Genomic DNA, 20,990 nt, shown 5'->3' on the forward strand with positions numbered 1-20,990 from the left:
TGGTGATGAATAATAACCTACTAAAACGTCTCAAGTACCGAGAACGTTGTCTAAATTCAAGGAATTCATACAGATAAAAATAACCAACATTCCAGGCGTTTAGCATTGGAGTAGCCTCCTGTGAGATTTATTAAGTGGTAAAGAAACACAGTGTGGAAGACTGATATGTTTCATTCTACAAGAATATCTTCAGATTCTATCAAATTACTATACGCGATACTTTTCGTGACACTTCGGCTCCCTAATGCTGAATCGGTAGACCTCGGTTATCTTCGGGATACGGATTGGCAACCTATGTCCCCAAAGCGAATTGATTATGCATTGCCGTAAGACATCTGGTGGTGTAATCAGAAATAACAATAATCTTTACAATAAAGCAAAGAAATATAGGTGAAAAATGAACTTTTGAAACCTATTGCAATGGCTGAGGAAAATCCAAGTACATCGCATGAATACCTTAAAACTCCTACTTGGAAAAGAATATCGCAGTCTATACACAGTGAAGGCAGAAAAATAATAGCAGATATAGAAGACTGCTGTGATACAGAAAAAAAGAAAGAAAAAAATAGTTGCTCTTCCCCCACAGTAACTCGATTGAACGATATGCCACATACACAGAAATATCTGTTTCCACAATTAAGAGAATTAAAACATTTCCTGCCTCTCCACACACCCCTAGTAAAAGGAGGTAAGCCACTCAAATTATTTCATTATGATTATTATATGGATAATTTAAAAAGATATCAAAACAATACTATATACGTGCGTGTGTATTTGTGTTTGTGTGTGTGAGAGAGAGGGGGGCATAGTGGGCTTTAGATAATAAAGGTTTGGAAAATTCATATTGATCACACTATCAATGCAATTCAGATTTCAATTCCATTCCGTTGCCAGTTCCGCTGGAAGAGTTGAGTTCCCTCCTTTCCCCTCACCCCCGTAAAATGAAGTGTCACTCTAAAACTTTCGCGAATAGTACTTTTAACCATGCATATATACGTACAATACTGTTTACATTGCATAAACTTGTCAATGACTGTGAATTTAAAGTTGTATTAACAGAGTTGAAACTGAAAAAATATGGCTTCCTTCTTAAAGAATTTGAAAATGCTAAATCTGAACGTGATGAACTTCCAGTGATGACACAATGTACAAAAACCGTCCATCCATCCATGGATGCCAAGTGTCTTGTTCATTGTGTGACTGCTGCATCGAACATGGATGAGGGTGAGGCAGTGGAAGTGAATTCATATAATAAGTGCAAACACTCGAACACGAGTAGGTTGACCTTCGAACTTCGTCTGCAGTCTTAAGAAGGCTGCATCACCAATGCATGAAGCACACAATTTGCCCCAATAAGTGCAGGTTTAATTGGGAAACCTTCCATTCCTTCTGAGAATTTCCCTTTATTTCTTTTTTCTGTTTCCTGTCAATCTCAGCCTGTTACCAGCTTTCTACAAAAAGGAGGGTACTATTACGTAATGCCATCCAAGATGTATCATCCAGAGCTGATGTCTACCAGTTATTAACATTGATGTTGCACCTTGTGATATTTGCTTTAATCATGTACTTAATCTTGAAGCTCCGGTAACATGTTTACCCAGCGATAGGTCAGAATACAGCATTTGTTTGGGAAGACAGTTAGTTGTTAGGAATGCGGACCACATGGCTCATCAAGCATAATTACCGTTGGACAGCCATAGCTTCAATACTTGAGGATTTATCCTCATTGAAGACAATGAAATTTGTATATGTGTCTTCCCATGTTATTCAAAATTAAAATAAGAATAATAATTTACACCACCTTTCCAATACTTATCTTTTCTTATATTTAGGATATAAACCTTACAACTAGTGTTGTAAGTTGGGACATGTTTCGCTTAACTGTCGTAAGTATCATCAGCCGAAATAAACGGTCTACAATGAGATTTATTACTTGTAATCTTCCCATGTTATTCAAAGTATCCTCCTCAGACATCGTTGGTAAATTCACATAAAGATGCTGTTAAAAAGGTCAGAGAAATGAAAAATTACTTTGTTCATAGCAGAGATGCAGATAGTGTTGCCACATTTATAATTTCAAATTCCTGAATACAAAGAGGAAAGAAAAGGACATGCCCATTTAATAACTTAAAGGATTTTCTTCAGAAAATGTAGGAAAAAATGCATAAAATATATAAATCTTTACCACACAACATTATGACTTTCAACAACTCTGAAAATATCTTCTTGTTTGAATGAGCTACTTCACAAATTGTAAAAATTAAGCATACTTTACTGTCCACTCTTGAACTTTAAATACCTTTTGTTACTTTTGGGAGCTTGCAGAAGCAACGGCTTCATAAAACTCAGAATAATTTTGTGAAAAGTTAACTTCGCAACGAATTTCTGCTTTCACAACATAAACTTGTGAGGGATTGTAGGTATCGCTCCAAACATATTTGAGTGCTGTGAACCAGTGTTGTTGTTCCAAATAATATATTAAAGATCAGCGAGACCTGTCAATTAAGATTACAGAAGGATCGCCCTTTCCAGGTAAACAACAGCCAGCCGAAGACCCACTAAGAGGAGAAGGAACTAATTAGTGAAGTGTTGTCATTCATTGTCAAGTATAACTGTGCGTGTGCTTATTGGGTCCCCTAAATTACATTAATTCAATAAACCAGTCAATGTTTTTGGAAACAAACAAGCACATGAATGAACAAGGACAAACTTACCATTGGAGAACTTCGCAATGTTGCCTTGGGCTCAGTTTTGACCTCTTCTTCATCCTAAACAGAGCAATGCCATGTTCATATCACTTGAAATAGCTCAAGTGCAGTTAACGTACCTCACTACATAACATTTTACATACACTCAACTCTCGATTAACCAGGATAATGTAGGGTTAAGGCTTCCCGGATAAGTAAAATCTTGATTAACCTGCAAAAAGTCAAAAATAGAACAGGCGTACTAAAAGTACAGTTAAAATGATAATAAATGACAGCGCTATATTATTTTTTATTAACTTACCCAGCAATAAGAGTAGCACTTAGCACAATTATTACATGGAAAAATAAACAGCACTTTTCGTTGAAACTAATAAGGAAAAGAAAAATATTCAGACTACCTAACTTTCCAAGTTGCGCCACCCCTGCTACTATTATGACTCGGCAATATTATCCCGACCATTTGTAATTCTGTATTACTGTAACTCCTAGCACTCGTGCATTTTTAGTGCTTTTGATACTGTGGTTAAGCTGCAACGCAGTTGATCCAATTACGCTAAATCGAGAGCTGAGTGTATATTCGATGTTAAGAAAGTATGTATCAGGTACTTCAGAGACATACTCTGCAGTATGTTAGATTGCTGTACGTGGAAGGTGCATTCGTGTGGAAAATGGAGTGAATGGTAAATCACAACATATGAATACTGTTGTAAGTTTCGTCACAACAAATGTTTAAAGTAGCCTCATCCCTGTCCTCCTGCTAAGGTACACAATACTATTCTTCTCATTATGTTCTCCTTGCAACCTGAGCAATGCACAGTTTTCTTACCCAGTGTTTCAGCAAACTGAGTTTCCAGTTAGTTTTGCCCACATTACATAAAATTAATTTCATCGTAAAGCCCGTATTGTTGTGAGTATGTACTATACTTGTGAAATCCTCTATCAAACACTCCACCTTTACAGTACAAATTTTCTGTCTTTATTTTAAGACAACATTATTATATTTCAAAGACATGTTTCATCCTACTTTAGGACATCTTCAGTCGATGATATACAAGACATGCTAAAATATAGCAAGGACATTAAAAACATTGAATGTTAACTGAAATTCAAAGTCAAATGCATCCAATTAATATCTGACATATATGTCATGTCGAGAAAACCATTAAAATTGCGAGTATCTTTTAAAATAGCAGATGTGCCCACACATTTGTCAAAGTTTCATTATGCCTATTTACTTTTGCTTATAGAATCATTTCTTATTTTTTAGGTCTTCATTGTCAAATTGTGGCACAACCCCTCAAACAACTAGTGCAGTAAGAATCAGAGATTCTACCTACTTGTTACTCCATCATGACACAGCTAAGATTTGCATCAAGCCTGTACATTCTAAGGAAAGTTATACAGCAGTTAAGTAATGTGTGCATAATATTGACAGTCACGCTAAAGACTACAATTTGTGCATTTTCTTTTTTTTTTTTTTTTGCTTTACGTCGCACCGACACAGATAGGTCTCATGGCGACGATGGGGTAGGAAAGGCCTAGGAGAGGGAAGGAAGTGGCCGTGGCCTTAATTAAGGTACAGCCCCAGCATTTGCCTGGTGTGAAAATGGGAAACCATGGAAGATGTGCATTTTTAAAGATACCACAATTTTAATGGTTTTCACAACATAAAGCATTCAACTTTGAATTTCAGTTAACGTTCAATGATTTTTTTAATGTCCTTCCTATATATCAAGGTGTCTTGTATATCATCGACTGAAGATGCCCTAAAGTAGGATGAAACGTCTCAAACTAAAATAATGTCTTAAAACAAAGACAGACAATTTGTATTGTAAAGGTGGAGTGTTTGATAAAGGATTTCACAAGTACATAGTATTCCCCACTGCAATATTCGGCAACTTCTCGACTTTACGTTGTAGCGGGTGGTTGTTTCAAGCATAAAAATAAAACCTCCTACAGCAGACCAGATAGAACACACACTCTACTGCAGAGCATATGTCTGAAGCATCTGGTAGCGTAGAAAGAAACAAACAAGTATCAAAATTCAAGTCATACATAGAGAGAGAGAAACATGGAAAGGAACATATAGTAGAGCAAACACAATGATAGGCTAGTATGGGAAAAGGAAGCAAGAGAAAGAAGAGACAAGGCCAAACATGAAATTAAGAAAGAAGTATAAGAACATTCTCCACATTATCATATACTCCCTCTTTCCCGGAGTTTGTTCTGGTTTTTACGTATCCTGCACTTCCCAACATCAAGACTGAAGATCTGTCAAAATTTTCCCTACCGGGCGAGTTATCTGTGTGGTTAGGGGCGCACAGTGGTTAGCTTACATCTGGGAGATAGTGAGTTCAAGCCCCACTGTCAGCAGTCCTGAAGATGGTTTTCCGTGGTTTCCCCATTTTCACATCAGGCAAATGCTGGGATGTACCTTAATTAAGGCCACGGCCACATCCTTCCGACTCCTAGACCTTTCCTATCCTATCATTGACATAAGACCTATCTGTGTCAGTGCGACGTAAAAAACAAATTATAAAAAAGAAAAATGTACTTGAACAAGTGTTGCTGCTCACCCTCCTGATGAAGCTCGGAAGGAGGAAAAGGAGGAATGAGCTTGTTGGCAGATGAGAAGAAATATATGTAGAATAAAGGGGTTTTATGAGGAGATAACAAATCTATTTGCAGACGGTTGTCAGATCCTTACCAACGGTCATTCTCACTGCCTGTTTCAGATGTTTCATAACACTTTTACACCAAGGTGTGTTTTTTTTTTTTTTCTTCTTTTTTTTCGAAATGAAGTATTTTCCAGGCATGCTGCTTGCACTATCTGTCTTCTATTCCTTCAAAGATGACCGTCCTAATAGTTGTTAGAAGTATTTCAGATACACCCTACATATACTCAAAACAACCATGTAAGCTGAATGTTTATTTCAAGTAGCTTACAATGTGATAGTGAAAACCAAATCTTAACTTCAAATGTACCATAGTTTGTTGGCAGTTTTAAATCGGATGGGCTGTATAAAAAAGATGACCGCAAGCTCATGGATACGTCTCTCAGGATGGGATGTTAGTGTAAATGTTAGGTATAGGAATGAAGAAATACACTCACGTTTAATAGTCGAGTATCATATACACTAATAAAATTACAAATTCTTCTGGACACTTCAAAACGTTGGCTCATACTTTGTTTTTATCGCAAATTAGGAATATAAAAGGGAAAACAGCCTGACAAAATTTATTGAAACTTGGTTGAAAGTACAGATATATCCAGATAGTGCACTAGACTATACACAGTATTATTTGATTAGTGTACACTGGCCTAGCAATATTAAGGGAACAAAAACCTGGAAATGTCAAATTTCTGCATTAATATTAGTTGCATAGAAAAACTCTTACATTATAAAAGTTGTATAAAATATTCTGAATAATAATAATAATAATAATAATAATAATAATAATGAAAAATGAAAACCTACAACCTGTTTTCCAGTCATTGACCGGGTCAGGAATGAAATGAATGCATCATATATAGGCTATTAGTACGATGGATTCGCCACTTCTAAAGTGATTTTAGTAACGACTGATAGATGCTATGAAATGAGAATGGAGAGTGTTGCTGGAATGAAAGATGACAGGGAAAACCGGAGTACCCGGAGAAAAACCTGTCCTGCCTCCGCTTTGTCCAGCACAAATCTCACGTGGAGTGACCAGGATTTGAACCATGGTATCCAGCGGTAAGAGGCCGACGCGCTGCCGTCTGAGCCACGGAGGCCCGTAATAATAATAATAATAATAATAATAATAATAATAATAATAACAACAACAACAACAACAACAACAACTGAGTGCAGAATCCAGTAATCGGGAGGTAGTGGGTTCGAGCCCCACTGTCGGCAGCCCTGAAGATGGTTTTCTGGGGTTTCCCATTTTCACACCAGGCAAATGCCGGGGCTGTACCTTAATTAAGGCCACGGCCGCTTCCTTCCACTTCCTAGGCCTTTCCTATCCCATTGTCGCCAAAGACCTAGCTGTGTCGGTGCGACATGAAACAAATAGCAAAAAATAATAATAATAATAATAACAACAAAAACAACCACCCTTGTTAGCTCCTCTTCAGTATTAAATATTGTAAAATCTTCCTCTGTCAAAACCTGGGTAATAGAGCACAAATTTTATAGCCAGGGTTTTTTCAAGAACACCAAGTGTTTGGCCACCTATAAAGGAGGAAGAATGCTGACTACATGTCTTGGACACAAAGATGCTTATGTGGACATCTGGCATCACTAGACTGGATCTCATTTCAAACGCTGTTATTAGGAAACGTTTTGGTGTTGCAACGATCCAGAATAAAATGCAGGAAAGCGTCTATGATCGTTTGTGCATGTGTTCATGCTGAGGACAATACATTGTCTAAGTCAGCATATACACTGAAAGTCGCTAGAAAGAGGCCCAAGGGACGACCAAAACAGTGATGGGCCAATCCAGATCACACCCACCTGAAGGCAGTAAATCTCCAACCAGACATGACCCAAGACTGAACTAAATGGAGACAGCAAATCCATACAGTGGACCCTGTCAGGACATGTGCTGAAGGAGAAGAAAAAGAAGATTATGTTACATCTAGCAAAGCCATCTCTTGTTAACACAAGCAGCATGCTCTCTCACAGAACACTTTGAAGAAAGGAAATCACCTTGACTCCCCTTTTAGCTGAAAAAAGCTATTAGGCTATTAGTAGTAGAAAATTATAGATGGAAGAGAATTAGACTTATGAATGGGGTTCACACTTTTCTAACTCTTTCCATTATCTTTCTTCTGCTGAATGATCGTTTTTGAAACTAGGACTTATAAGGAATTATCTACCTCACAAACTGAGCCTCCTTAGCATCGAATGTAAAAAGACTAAATCAATCGATGTCAGTGAAATCATCACCACCATTGCATCCCAGAAGCACGCCACATGGTACACTTTCGTTTGATTATAGTGCGAGTACAGTAAAATAAAAAAAATAAAAAAAGATAGAAATAGATGTACTTCAATCCAAACAAAACATTAAACCTTTAATTTTTAAAATAATATCTATTAATTCGTTTTATGATCTTTTGTATATCATTAGAGAGGTACACAGTAGAATGCATTAAAGATTTGATTGTATCTTGTACTGTCAAATGTATATGTGTTAATAAGCTTGTACAATTTTGTTTTCTGCATGGCCTCTGATTAACACAATGGTCTTAAACATAAAGATGTATAAAACGAATTACAGTGTCATTCAAGCGGATTAAATCATAGAGGTTTGCATCAATGAACTAAGTGCTGCCTCTCCAAGGTTAATACAAGATAAATACAAAGTTTACTTGTTCAGCAATTATGTTATCAAGTATTTGTTTTCAGTTTGAAATAAGTGCAAACACGTCTTAACCTTAAAAATATTGTTATGTGCTCAAGCGACTGTATGCCCTGTCATAGCCCCCTTCGGTATTCCCTGGAAGAGATGAGCGAGATAGGCCAGGATTTACAAGCCAGTTTGTGGGCATGGCCAGCCTCTCCTTGTATTGTTTTCGTCTGGTTTCCCCGTTGACCTTCTGGAATGGGAAATGAGAATATTCCTTCTCCAGCAGAGCCCCAAAGATTCTAGTACTCTATCACCAGCGTTACAAAAAGGAGGATAGCCGAGAACAGGAATGGAGTTGACAACAGCAGTGCTTGCTGTCTTCGGAGTGTTTGTGTCATTCAGTGTCAGTGTTTCAATGTTGTTGTTGTTGTTGTTGTTGTTGCTGCTGCTGCTGCTGCTGTTGCTGTTGCTGTTGTTGTAGCAAGTTAATATTAGTAGGGCTCGTCATAGTTGCTGTTGCTGAGTCTATTGGAGAAGTACGATGGAGATGATGATAATGCTTGTTGTTTAAAGGGGCCTAATAGCCTATCTAGGTTATTGGGCCCTAATTGTATGAGATGACGAAATGAAATAATAACTAAAAATTACCAACCGAGTAGGATTTAAGAAAAAATATAAAACAAAAGCTAAAAAATTTCCACCTATTCAATACTATCAGTATTTAAATTTAAGAAATGATGATGAAGAAAATGATCATGAATTTAAAATGGTCAGTGGATCTAATTTGCATCCAACTCCCTGGAAGAATGGTAGCGTTGAGGCCTTTGGTTCTGAGGCCCCCTGCCTTCGATTTTTGGCCGTGCTGGAGATTTTGATCAGATGTGATTAATTTTTCTAACTTGGGATAGAATGTTTGTATTTATCCCAACACTATCCTCTTTATATTCAGACAAAGCATCATACTAGCAAGCACCACAGAAAAACGCAATAGTGATTACATCCCTCCACATAGGGTTGGCGTCAGGAAGGGCATTTCAGCCGTACAACAGGACCAAATCTACAACTGCAACGCAGTTTGCACCCAAGACCCCACAAGGTGTGGGAAAAGCGGTAGAAGAAGAAAAGAAGTTCATCTAACTCACATTGCCTTACTTTCCTATAAAATTGTTTAAAAATAGATTAAAATGCAGTAAAATTGAATAAGGCACCCTTGAAGTGAAAACATATATTTCATTCAATGTAAAAGTTAAAAAAGAACATTAAAAATACACAAAGTTAGATAAACATAGTCAATAGGCCTAAAACAAAAACGTAGTTTACAATAAAATAGAAAAAATAAATAGAACCTTCACTTTTGAATATGAAAAAAGCAGGCCACTATCCCTCGTAAAACAGATGAAGAGATATACTGACTGCTTGGTTTGAATGAAAAAGTATGGTTGCTGTTGTTTAGTGGTGCTCTGCGTTACTGTCTTGCTAAGTAGTTTACTGCATGGAATGGCTACGTGAAGCGATTGTGTGAGTGACGAACTTCTCTGGAGTCGAGCCAAGGAATAGTCGTCATACATCGTGATTGCTAACAGACTGTGTGTTCGAACCTGTGTGAGTGAAGATGCTGAGTGGAGTGACTGAGCATGCACAGTAAAAGGAAAGGTGAGTTGTCATTCAAGATTACAGAAGGGATCGTTCTATCAGAAAGGGCGACCTGCTATGAGGTCAAGAGACTTTTGTAAATAGCCACTAATTAGGGAATTGTTGCTATACATTTTCAGAATATACAGTATATGTGTGTACTACATATATGTGTACACTAATTAGGTCATCCTGCATTAAATGAAATCGATAAAACAGACTGGTTTATTCATAACCATATAAGACAGTACACAAACACTTTTGCAGGAAAAAAAAAAGGACGGCCTATGTCGGACGAGCGGCCACAAGGTTTATAGCAAAGGTGGGCATCAGCTCGATGAGCAGCTCTCTAGCTCAAGTGGGTAAAGGAGCAGAGTATGCGCTCTGACGGAAGATACAGCGTAGCAGCTGCTTGCACGGTTCTTTGTTACAAATAGTGAAGGTAACATAAAAACTTACCAGTCTGTCAAACACACAACAATTTCAATATAAATTATAACCTATAAACATACCTGTAAAATATACACACTATCATACAAACAATGATATGTTTCATTCAACAAGAACATCTTCAGATCTATCAAATCACTTAAAACATGCATATATATGTACAGTATTATTTACATTCCATAAACTTGTCAATGATAGAGAGTTTAGTGACAATATGAACCAGTATTGACAAATAATAAATTTACAGGTATTAATATAATGAAAAAGCTTTTGTACTTATTTAGACTGCCGATGCTGAGTCCCTTGTCACCAAACACTATTTGTGTTTGACAGACTGGAAAGATTTTATGTTACATTTAACTAAGTCAAAACTGGAAAGTATGGCTTCCTTCTTAAAAACAAACATAGTGAAGAGGCATGTATCTAAACAGTTTAACTCTTAACAGCTTTATTGTGCCTACGTCTCGTTCTATTCAGTGCATTAGATTACAGTGAGGGAAAAAAGTAAGTTATTTTGTATACAAATGCCATGTGTTAGGTAAATACGTTTAAGTATCTTGATTTCATTAGGTTATGCATAGAAAACAAAAAATAAAACAAAAATTATCTAGACATGTGATAACGAAATACTCCTTTAATTTCAACCTGTACTCATAGAAACACTGTAGGACAGTATAACAGCTTATTAAGGAATTCAGCATAAGCAATGAATGACAAACGGACTGTACAACTGTGTTGTGTAAACATAGTAAACTCCGTCAGGTACATTGCTGTGGCTGTACTTACACCTTGACTCTGCATATCATCATCTAATCTTTATAGAACGAACTTAGAAGACAGCTGCTCTTGGCTCAACGCGTTAGCTCAAGGAGCGGGACTCTCTCATTGCTGACCTATAGTTTATGGCCTAGAATATATTTTCTGATAGAAATGGATGATGGAATTACTGTATATTATTACAAATAAAACACAGTCTGTTTCTGCTACAAGTAGAACACTATCTGTTTTATCGATTTTATTTAATGTAGAATGACCCAATTAGTACACACACACACAAAATTATACTTGAGAATGGATGACAACAGTTTGTTAATTAGGGGCTAGTTATAAATGTATTTAGTTTTCCTCACAGCAAGTCTCCAGCTGGGAAGTCTTTACCTTGAATGGGCACTCCTTCCGTAATGACAGCTCTTCTTAGGCACCAGTCATTTCACCCAATAGCTGCATGCGGACAAGTTCGAACACACAATCTCTTAGTAACAATAACAAATTATGACTGTTCCTTGGCGTGACTCTAGAGAAGTCTGTCGCTCACACAATCTTTTGACGTGCCTCTCCACACATTGAACTATTCAGTACATTTTACCCGGCAACACAGCACCGTTAAACAACAGTGACCACACCCTAACACAGGCATTTCCTACTTGAGCACTTGGCGCTGGGGTGCACTAACGCTACACTCAGTGACACAGATCCACTCCTTTCCCATGTAACAACCGTGTAACTGCATGTGTGCATCAGAGACAGTAAAGTAACTAATACTTTGCTGCAAGGGAGAAACAAATTTATTAGCACAATGTATTATAGAAATAAGGCTTTCAAAATGCAGAGTTTGTTATTAAAAAATTAGCTTAAAGCTGGAAATTCTGACAATAATTTCATTAAAATAATTAAATTTGTCTACTTATAATAAAAATATTGGAGAGTACCAGACATTGTTACACAATATTTACAATGAATTCTATGCTCGTTTCAAAGAAATTAACTAACGATATGGCACCTTAACTTTAAATACTTGATGCTATTTTCAGCGTGTCCTGAAAAATCCCCATAATATTTCCAAACAAAGCTGATAAAACTACAGTGCAACACATTCCTAAACGACAGGTACTACCACTGCAGTGGTAATTTCATTTCATTTTACAAAGGTGTTCATCCACAGGAATTTTGCAAACTTCATGACCTTGCCTAAAATTTTTGCGTCAATGTCCTGTACAATTTATGCATGCAAACAGATGTTTCAAATTATAATTTTAAATAAAAGTAAAACAAGGATTTCTCTGTCTGGTGCTACCTTAGAGGCCATACTTAATATTTCTACTGTCAAATCGATTGTACCAAATACTGGTAAATAAGTTGTGGCAAAACAATGTCTAAGTGCGGCCAGTATCCAGTATTCGGGAGATAGTGGGTTCGCACCCCACTGTCGGCAACTTGGAGGAAAAAATCAACGTGAAGGATCGACTTAAATGAAGGCAAACAAAAGATATGTAGAGAATAAATGGCATGTTTGTGTGTTCACAAAATTGTCATTAATAATTATTTATGTAAGGTGCGCGCTGACCTGACAACCTGTGGTGCTTCCTCTGCCATTTCCCACCCTCTCCCACCTCCTGGTGTTATAGCTCGGCACCAGTGCTGCTGTTGGAACTGGCCTGGGTGCTGGTGACACCTCAGTGGGAAAGACCTGCCTTAACACTACTTTCCATCATACTCCTCCAATACATTCAGCGTCGATAACCACAATGAGCACTACTATTTCTCACTCACTCTAAAACCTACTATTGTCCAGCTTCATAATATGATGACAAAGACAACAACAACAACAACACTCCCACAGCAACTTCGACGACAGCTAGAACTTCTGTTGTCCAACTCCACTGTTCGCAGCTAGCTCCCTTTTTATATTTGTGATAAAGTCCTAGAATTTGGGATGTGGCTAGAGAACAATCATTCTTGTTACGCATTTCAGAAGGCCCATGGGAAGACCAGACGAAAGCATAATACAATGAGAGTTTCTCAGCCTGACTCACTCGGGGGCTACGACAGGGCTGATGGACACTCGAGAACATAACAGTATTACATAAAATCAGCTTCATGGTCCGTATCGCACTTCAATAGATTCACAATTAAGTATTTATTTATTTTCCACCTAGTCGATACAATGATTGCTTAAGGCAATTTTTAATGGTCAAAAGTGGTACATGTTTCATATATTATCAACATCTTCAGCCATATAACACTGTTTAGATGAAAAATATATAAAATTGACACTTCCTCTAAAGCATTACTTTGTCAATTTTATATATTTTTCATCTAAACAGTGTTATATGGCTGAAGATGTTGATAATATACGAAACATGTACCACTTTTGACCATTAAAAATTGCCTTAAGCAATCATTGTATCGACTAGGTGGAAAATAAATAAATACTTAATTGTGAACATAACAGTATGTAACACAGGAGCAACAGAAGAGCTGAGCCTTACATGCTACGCGGATGCCTCCACTTTCTTGCGCTGCTAGTACTTTCCACTGTGTTCTGTTTTAGACTTCTTGGGCTTGCTTGAATCCTTAGATTTCTTTTTATCCTCTTGAACATGTTTACGGTGCTTTCTGGCCCATTTAGATCACAGATATTTAAATAATCTGCAAATTTAGCACAATTTTCAACTTTTCAACTGATGTGGTGACATAGTTATAGTGGACCAATGGTAGCTAGTATGAAAAGAGTTTGACAACACAAATGTAACTATATCATGACATCCTAGAACCAAGGAGTAGCAAACTATACTCATTTCACTGCATCGATTTCAACACAAAATGTTGTTACTAAGATGTTACCAATTATTGAAACTAATTTCAAGGAATATTTTCATCCTTTGCCTTTTTAAGCATATATTAACCATTTACATATAATTTATAGTGGCACAGTTATCAAGCCTACCTTACTTTACATCTCCATATGATGCTTGAAATTCTACATGAGGCATAGTACATGAAAGGCATATTCTATACCAAAATAGAGTGGAAGATGGTACAAGACAAGGCTGCATTCTTCCACCCAGTGGCGGCTTGTGGTCTATTCACATGGGTGTACAACATTTCTCTCTTTCATTCTCACGTTCTCTCTTTCACATACACAAATACGCACATAATGAGAATAGGAGACTTACTCTTCCATCTGCTGTAGACACTCCCCATCTTTGTAACGGTTTAGACCACATGGCGGTGAATTATGCCCATCCTGCAGTCCTCTTTGATGGAAAATTTATCTATTGTCGGAAACAACGGAGAAGAGCACGTGGTTAAGTACTGCGATGGCAAAGGATCCGCACCCTAACACCTTTCACTCAACTGGCCTGGTCTAGCAAGTGCAAGAATTGCATCTGACAGAAAGTGCCGCACCATGAAGTTGACTAGTGGTGGTAAAAGTTCTTTGGACTGTGAGGTGGTTTCCTACACCACCCACTGAAACTTGCAAAAGCGCATTCACAGCACCTATCACAAACAGTCATGTCTCCAAATGCCCTTTAGGAGACTGCCTTACTCCCCGCTTCCCATGAGCAGATTTGGTTTTACTAACTCAAAGAATCCCTTGTATGAACCCAATACTGGCATTCTACCAGGAAATAACATGCTTGTGAGAAGTGGCAATAATGATGAGGAGAGCACGCGAAAATTGAAAACATAATTTACATGATCAGAAACTTAAAAGAAAATGTTATTTACTTTAAAAATAAATATCATGCATATTAACCAATTCGGGTGTGCACTTGCAAGTATGTGAATGGCCAGGAGCCGCCAATGCTCCCACCCATCCTCTTCAATATCTTCACTGAGCACATACTGAGAAATGTTCTTGAGGAGCAGGAAGCAAGTATTTTTATCGGTGGGTAAGATCGACCACTGAGGTATGGTAACGACATGCTGATCCTGGTTGTTAGCGTACAGCAACCACAGATTCTCATCCAGAAGATGATGTTGACTAATGGGCAATATTGCCTGGAAATCGACAGAAGGAAAACAAAGGTGATGATTGTCAACGTCAGCAGACAGAAAGCCAACCAATCCAGGGTAAGGGAGACAACTGTTTTGAGGTCGTTCAGAAATTTGTCTACTTGGGCTCCATGATTTCTAATACAGGAGGATGTTCCAAGAAAATCAAGAGAAGAGCGGCCACGGCCAATGCAGTCACCACAAAGCTCAGTAGGATATGGAAGGACCGGACAGGTACAAAGAACACAAAAAACTGCAGCTGGCTCACTCCCTCATATTCCCCACTGCTACCTATTCAGCCGAAATCTGAATAAACAAACAGATAAGAGGAAAATAGAGAGCTCTGAGATGTGAGTTTTCCAAAGCATTCTCAGCATTTCTTCAAATGAACACCTAACCAACACGCCCCTGCTGGAAGAACTAGATTTCTCGAGTAGATCAGCCAGGCTTACTTCCAATTATTTGGACGCGTCTCCAGAAGAACAGGCACCCTGGAGAAGCTTCTGGTGGAAGGAAAGGTCAGTAGCAAGTAATCCTGAGAAAGACACTCAATCAGATCGGTCCACTATTTGCAAGTTACAAGTGACTATTCTCATTTTGATCCATATTGAAGATGACATATATCAAAAATATTACAACAATATTTATTAAACCACTTAATTTGCAGCTGCTGGTGGGGAAATCTTTCCGTAAGGATAAGGCGTGTATTTACCAATGGGAAGATGAGACAGTTGCCCTGGAGCAGCAGAATTTAGGGGGCAGCTGTTCAGCCAGAAAGGCCTGCGAAACATTCGTGAATTTCATTTTTGCTTTTTACAACTGGCTTTACTTTTAAAGTCAAGAATTTCATGTTATATATATGTTTATATTTTAACTTGTTATAGATAATTTTAATTATGAGGGTCAATTTTATGTGTTTTAACTTTAATGTGTATCTTTGTATATGACCCTATTTGGATGTTGAAACCGGTACCATTTAATAAATGATGTTGTCATTTTAATCAACAATATATCTTGTATTGAAAAGGTGGATCTTGCACAATTTAACTTATTGTTTTGTAACTGGCTTTACGTCGCACTGAAACGGATAGGTCTTATGGAGAAGATGGGACATAGGACAGGGCTAGGAATGGGAAGGAAGCTGTTGTGGTCTTAATTAAGGTACAGTCATAGTATTTGCCTGGTGTGAAAATGGGAAACCACAGAAAAACATCTTCAGGGATGCCGACAGTGGAGTTTGAATCCACTATCTCCTGAATCCAAGCTAACAGCTGCGTGCCCGTAAACACACAGCCGACTCGCTTGGTGAATTTTGTTGAGAAAGGGAAATATCTTTAAACATTCAACATCACTATTTCCATTTCTTTGGTCACATAATTCCTATCAAGAAACTGCCATGAAATGCCCTTCTCAAATATAGGCAAGTCAGATCAGAAATAGCCTACATTTAAAATTTTAATTAAATTTTATAAATGATCACTTCCTATCTCTGGATATTACGGAACTTTATTATTCCACGTTATTTTGCTACTAAGTTATAAGGTTTTGACTGTTACCGATTTAATATTTAACTTAATTTTGTAAATGCGGTCACTAATGTCAGCCAAGTCAACTTGTGAATTGTTGATATTCTGTTGGTGAACGCAGCATGGCACCAATATTGTTTTTGCTGTTGTTCCAAACATCCTGTCTGATTTAAGTAGCTAAAAGGTGCAATTACCAGTCTTATAATTGTATTAGTTGAATCATCATAAGCTGGCGTGCGATTTAATGATTGGTTATGGTATCTGTTGCAGAATAGGTCCCTGTAGAGTTAAGTAGTATACAGTCCAAAAAAAAGCAAAAGGAAGTACTTCTTAGGAAAATGAATTAATTGAACAAATTCCAAAACTAATATTATTATTATTAAGAAATTAGAGTTAAGAAGTTCAGCCCAGAAAGCTGGTAACCGTATTTACAAGTCCACTGCTTCTGACATAGGTGATGAAATTTTTTATTCAAAAGATACAGATACAGTGAAGAGTACAGGCAATTCTTTGCTAGTCAATGTTTCCTCCCAAAGCAGTATTTATGAGTGTTTGCTTTGATATCAGTCATGTAAGAAACGGGACAGGCAAAATAATGACTGCCTCAGACAGCAGAACATCAAAATATGGCCCTGACAAGGGTACCTTCCCTCACTGTGACAGACCCCAGACTTGAAGCAAGCAAATTAGGCCACTATGCTCTTGCCAGGGGCAAAGGTTTAAATAATTTGCGAACAGTGAATTTCAAAATGGTACTTACGGAAAAAGAGGAGGAAGAAGAACAATGTCCTTCATTTTCCTTACACCAAGAAGCTTCAGCCGCCTCATCTTCCTCTTCATCTTCCTCATCCCCACTCACGGATACCTGCACAAATAATTATAGATACATGCTGTCAAGGATAAGATTTGTATGTATGCATGGGAAAGCATAAAAATAAAATCTAACTAGCCTACAGGTATTTACGTTAAATGACTGTAATTAAATAATAAACAACTTGAAATATTCACACCATTTTATTTATACAACTTTTTAACAACTGTCAAAATGTTTTTTAACAATAGTGAATGACGTGTAAAGAAAGAGCTAGCCAACTGACTTACTGCAGCAGAACTTTCACTTTTGTGTGGTACATTAAATGCATTTTCTTCAACATCTCTACTCTGTCGCCTATCAACAAAGAAAGTTGTAAAATGCACTGACAATCAACGAGGTGATAATATTAGCTTTAACTTAGCACTATTTTATATGGTATGGACAAAGCCATTTAAGTAAGATAAACATACCTTCAGGAATAAGAGTTCAGTATGATCCAAGCTGTCTGACAGAGGAACGGTGATGTATTCTACCTTGGTCAACTTGTTTTCTTTTTACGACCTGGAGACTTTTGAGAGGCCTACGGAGTCTTTCACTTCCAAGTCCTTCATGGCCCTTCCCTTTCTTCTGTCAATTTCTCTTTCACAGTGTCGGACCTCTTCCTTTTTTTCTTTTGATTAGTGTTAACCCTTTTCCTACTGACTGTACAATTTACAGTTTACAATTTACAAAGCGCATTACATCCCTGTAGCGCAAGAGCCTCCTACCATCCGGTAGGAATAGCTCAGCTGAAGTCACTGGGTGAGCTAGTACCTGTGAGTTTGTTTCTCCTACTGTGATAGGTTCCATGCAATTGACACATATTAATAATCAATAATTACCCTTTGTCCTCATTCCAATAATCTCAACCCAAAGAAAGTTCTGACTACTTACTTTATGTTCCCAAACTATCACTCGTCCCTATTCCAATTATTTTAAAACTAAGAATGATTCTTTCCATTTCACTTTGTGTCTTGCTGTCCTTGATTACTGAACACCAGCCACTTCCCTGAATTCTTGAGACCATCTTTGTAGTGGATATCCTGTTTCTCGTTCCTATCCTAGGATCCCATATTGTTGCAGAGTAAGCCCACCTATCTTGATTCATCCTGGCCATGTGTCAACCCCAAGTCCATTTAAGAGATCTCAACTCGATGTATTCATCCTTCATACCATTTCTTCGTAGTTCTTCACTCCGCACTTTGTCAGTGAGGTAAATTCCCAAAATTCTTCTCTCCATTTTCTGCTGACATTCTGGTATCATCTTGATCTGTCTCTTTGTGAGAGTCCAAGTCTGGCTGCCACATAGAAAAACTGGAATGATACATCTTTCCAAAATTTCAAATCTTCTCTCAATGTTAATATAATTATTTGTCCAGAATGAATTAATTTTAGCCCACAGAATTTTAGCAAGCTGTATTCTTCGTTGAAGCTCCTTGTCCAATTTTCCCTTCAGGCTAACTGTTTGGCCCAGATAAATATATCTCTGCAGTACAGTATTCTATTGGAGTGCCATCTACAACAACAAGTGACTCAGTGGTGTTGGTCATAACTCTGGTCTTCGAAGGATTTAAGTGTAAAATAATTTCCTTATTTCTTTCAGGAAGTGGTGGTGGTGGTGGTGGTGATTATTGTTTTAAGAGGAAACCCAAAATGAAATGAAATGAAATGGCATATGGCTTTTAGTACCGGGAGTGTCCGAGGACATGTTCGGCTCGCCAGGTGCAGGTCTTTTGATTTGACACCCGTAGGCGACCTGCGAGTCGTGATGAGGATGAAATGACGATGAAGACGACACATACACCCAGCCCCAGTGCCAGCGAAATTAACCGATGATGGCTAAAATTCCCGACCCTGCCGGGAATCGAACCTGGGACCCCTGTGACCAAAGGCCAGCACGCTAACCATTTAGCCATGGAGCCGGACAGAGGAAACCCAACTAGGCAACCATGCTCTATACAAGACTAATCATAGAGAACAATGGAAAATGAAAATGAAAGACTCCTTAGATGGTGGTGGTGGTGGTGGTGGTGGTGGTGGTGGTGGTGGTGGTGGTGGTGATTATTGTTTCAAGAGGAAGTACAACTAGGAAACCATCCTCTATATAGCACTAATCAGAGTGAAAAAATGGAAGGGATCTGACACTACGAAAGATGACGGTATCGGCCAAAGAAAGACAAGGGCTACAACGGGCGTGAAAATGAAAGACTCCCTAGGTGGTCGTGGTGGTGGTGGTGATTATTGTTTTAAGAGGAAATGCAACTAGGCAACCATCCTCTATACAACACTAATCAGAGTGAAAAAAATGGAAGGGATCCAAAGGTATCGGCCAAAGGAAGACAAGGGCTATGAAGGGTGTGAATATTAAAGACTCCCCAGGCCTCGCGAACCTAACACTGTTAGGGTTGGAAAAGAACAAGAGTTGACCGAGGGAGGTCGGTAGATGAAAGTGAGGAGCCTGTCAGAAGTAAGCAGAAGCAATACCAGGACTCAGCTAAGGGCCCTGTGGTCACCAACCTACACTCCAAAGTTAAGAGTCCCTGGGGCCCCTTTTAATTGCCCCTTATGACAGGCAGGGGATACCATGTGTGTTATTCTACAGCCCCCCACCCAAAGGAGGACTTCTTTCGGACAACTCAACTATCATTTGTTAAAGTTCTCTTGCAGATTTAATACATAACACAATATCATCTGCGAATCTCAGATTGGACAACTTTCTTCCATTAATATTGAAACCCCATCCTTTCCTGCTCCAATTTTATTTCCTGAATATCATCTCTAGAGTGCATGTGGAAAGTTTTGGGGTAATAGGGTCTTCTCGTTGGACCCCCCTTTTTTGTTTTGAAGATTTCTTTCTAATTTCTTTTCTCACTTTCATACTGCAGTTCGTATAAATGTTGGTAATCAATTTTACATACTTTGGGTGTATGACAACAGCTTTCAATGAATCCCAATATATTACTGAGTAAACAGAGTTAAACACTTTCTTGTAGTCTATAAATGCCATGTAAAAATTCAAGTTGAAGTTCAAGAAGAAATAGTCAAATATATGGCAGCTAAAGACAATAGTGATTACTGTCTGAGCAACCATGCCTAGACATACAAAAAATACAGCAGCCCTCTCCAACAGCGACCAGATTCTACAGAATCACTAGCAACAATACTGAAAAAGGTAAGAGAAATTAGAAAACAAAATGATGACATGAGAGAGGAAACAAAAAAGAGAACTAGAAGAAATTTGGTCAGAATTACAGAGGAAAAATGATCAATGGTACAATGACAAAAATAAGCTGCATGACAAAATAAGCAATATTGAAAATGAAATAAAAAATTAAATTTACTGGAGAAAAAGATAAATGAAATTACAGCAATGGAAGAAAGAAGAAAAATAATACAGTTATAAAATATGCAGTCATTGGAAAAGCAATGAATATTAAGGTACAACAAGAAGTAAACAAAATATTCAAAGTAATGGAAATTGTACAAACAAGCCAGATTTATTGGGAATGACTGGGATGGCCAAATTTCCAGGATAAACTGATAGTGATGAAAAACAAACGTAAGCTAATGGGTAATGACAATGACTGCTATGTGATTCAAATTGCGCAGCCTCTTGCTGGGTAAACAATATTGAACATACACATGATTAAAAGTGATTTGATAGAATCTGAGGATGTTCTTTCAGAATTAAATATGTCATTCAAT

General features: G+C 37.8%; 1 protein-coding gene across 3 annotated transcripts in view; it reads right to left on the reverse strand.

Annotated features, from left to right (window-relative positions):
• Positions 1 to 20,990, reverse strand: part of LOC136873783 (cyclin-dependent kinase 11B) — a 114,987-nt gene that overhangs the window by 27,622 nt on the left and 66,375 nt on the right. For all 3 annotated transcript variants that reach the window (XR_010860173.2, XM_067147003.2, XM_067147004.2), the window contains exons 3-4: positions 17,193 to 17,297; positions 2,715 to 2,768 (exon numbers count right to left, since the gene is read on the reverse strand). Coding sequence is in view for 2 of the 3 variants with exons in the window: in XM_067147003.2 (XP_067003104.2) it covers positions 2,715 to 2,768; positions 17,193 to 17,297 (159 nt within the window). In the remaining variant the exon portion in view is untranslated. The remainder of the gene's footprint in view (positions 1 to 2,714; positions 2,769 to 17,192; positions 17,298 to 20,990) is intronic.

This window comes from Anabrus simplex, chromosome 5, assembly GCF_040414725.1.
Source record: "Anabrus simplex isolate iqAnaSimp1 chromosome 5, ASM4041472v1, whole genome shotgun sequence".
Classification (NCBI taxonomy): domain Eukaryota; kingdom Metazoa; phylum Arthropoda; class Insecta; order Orthoptera; family Tettigoniidae; genus Anabrus; species Anabrus simplex.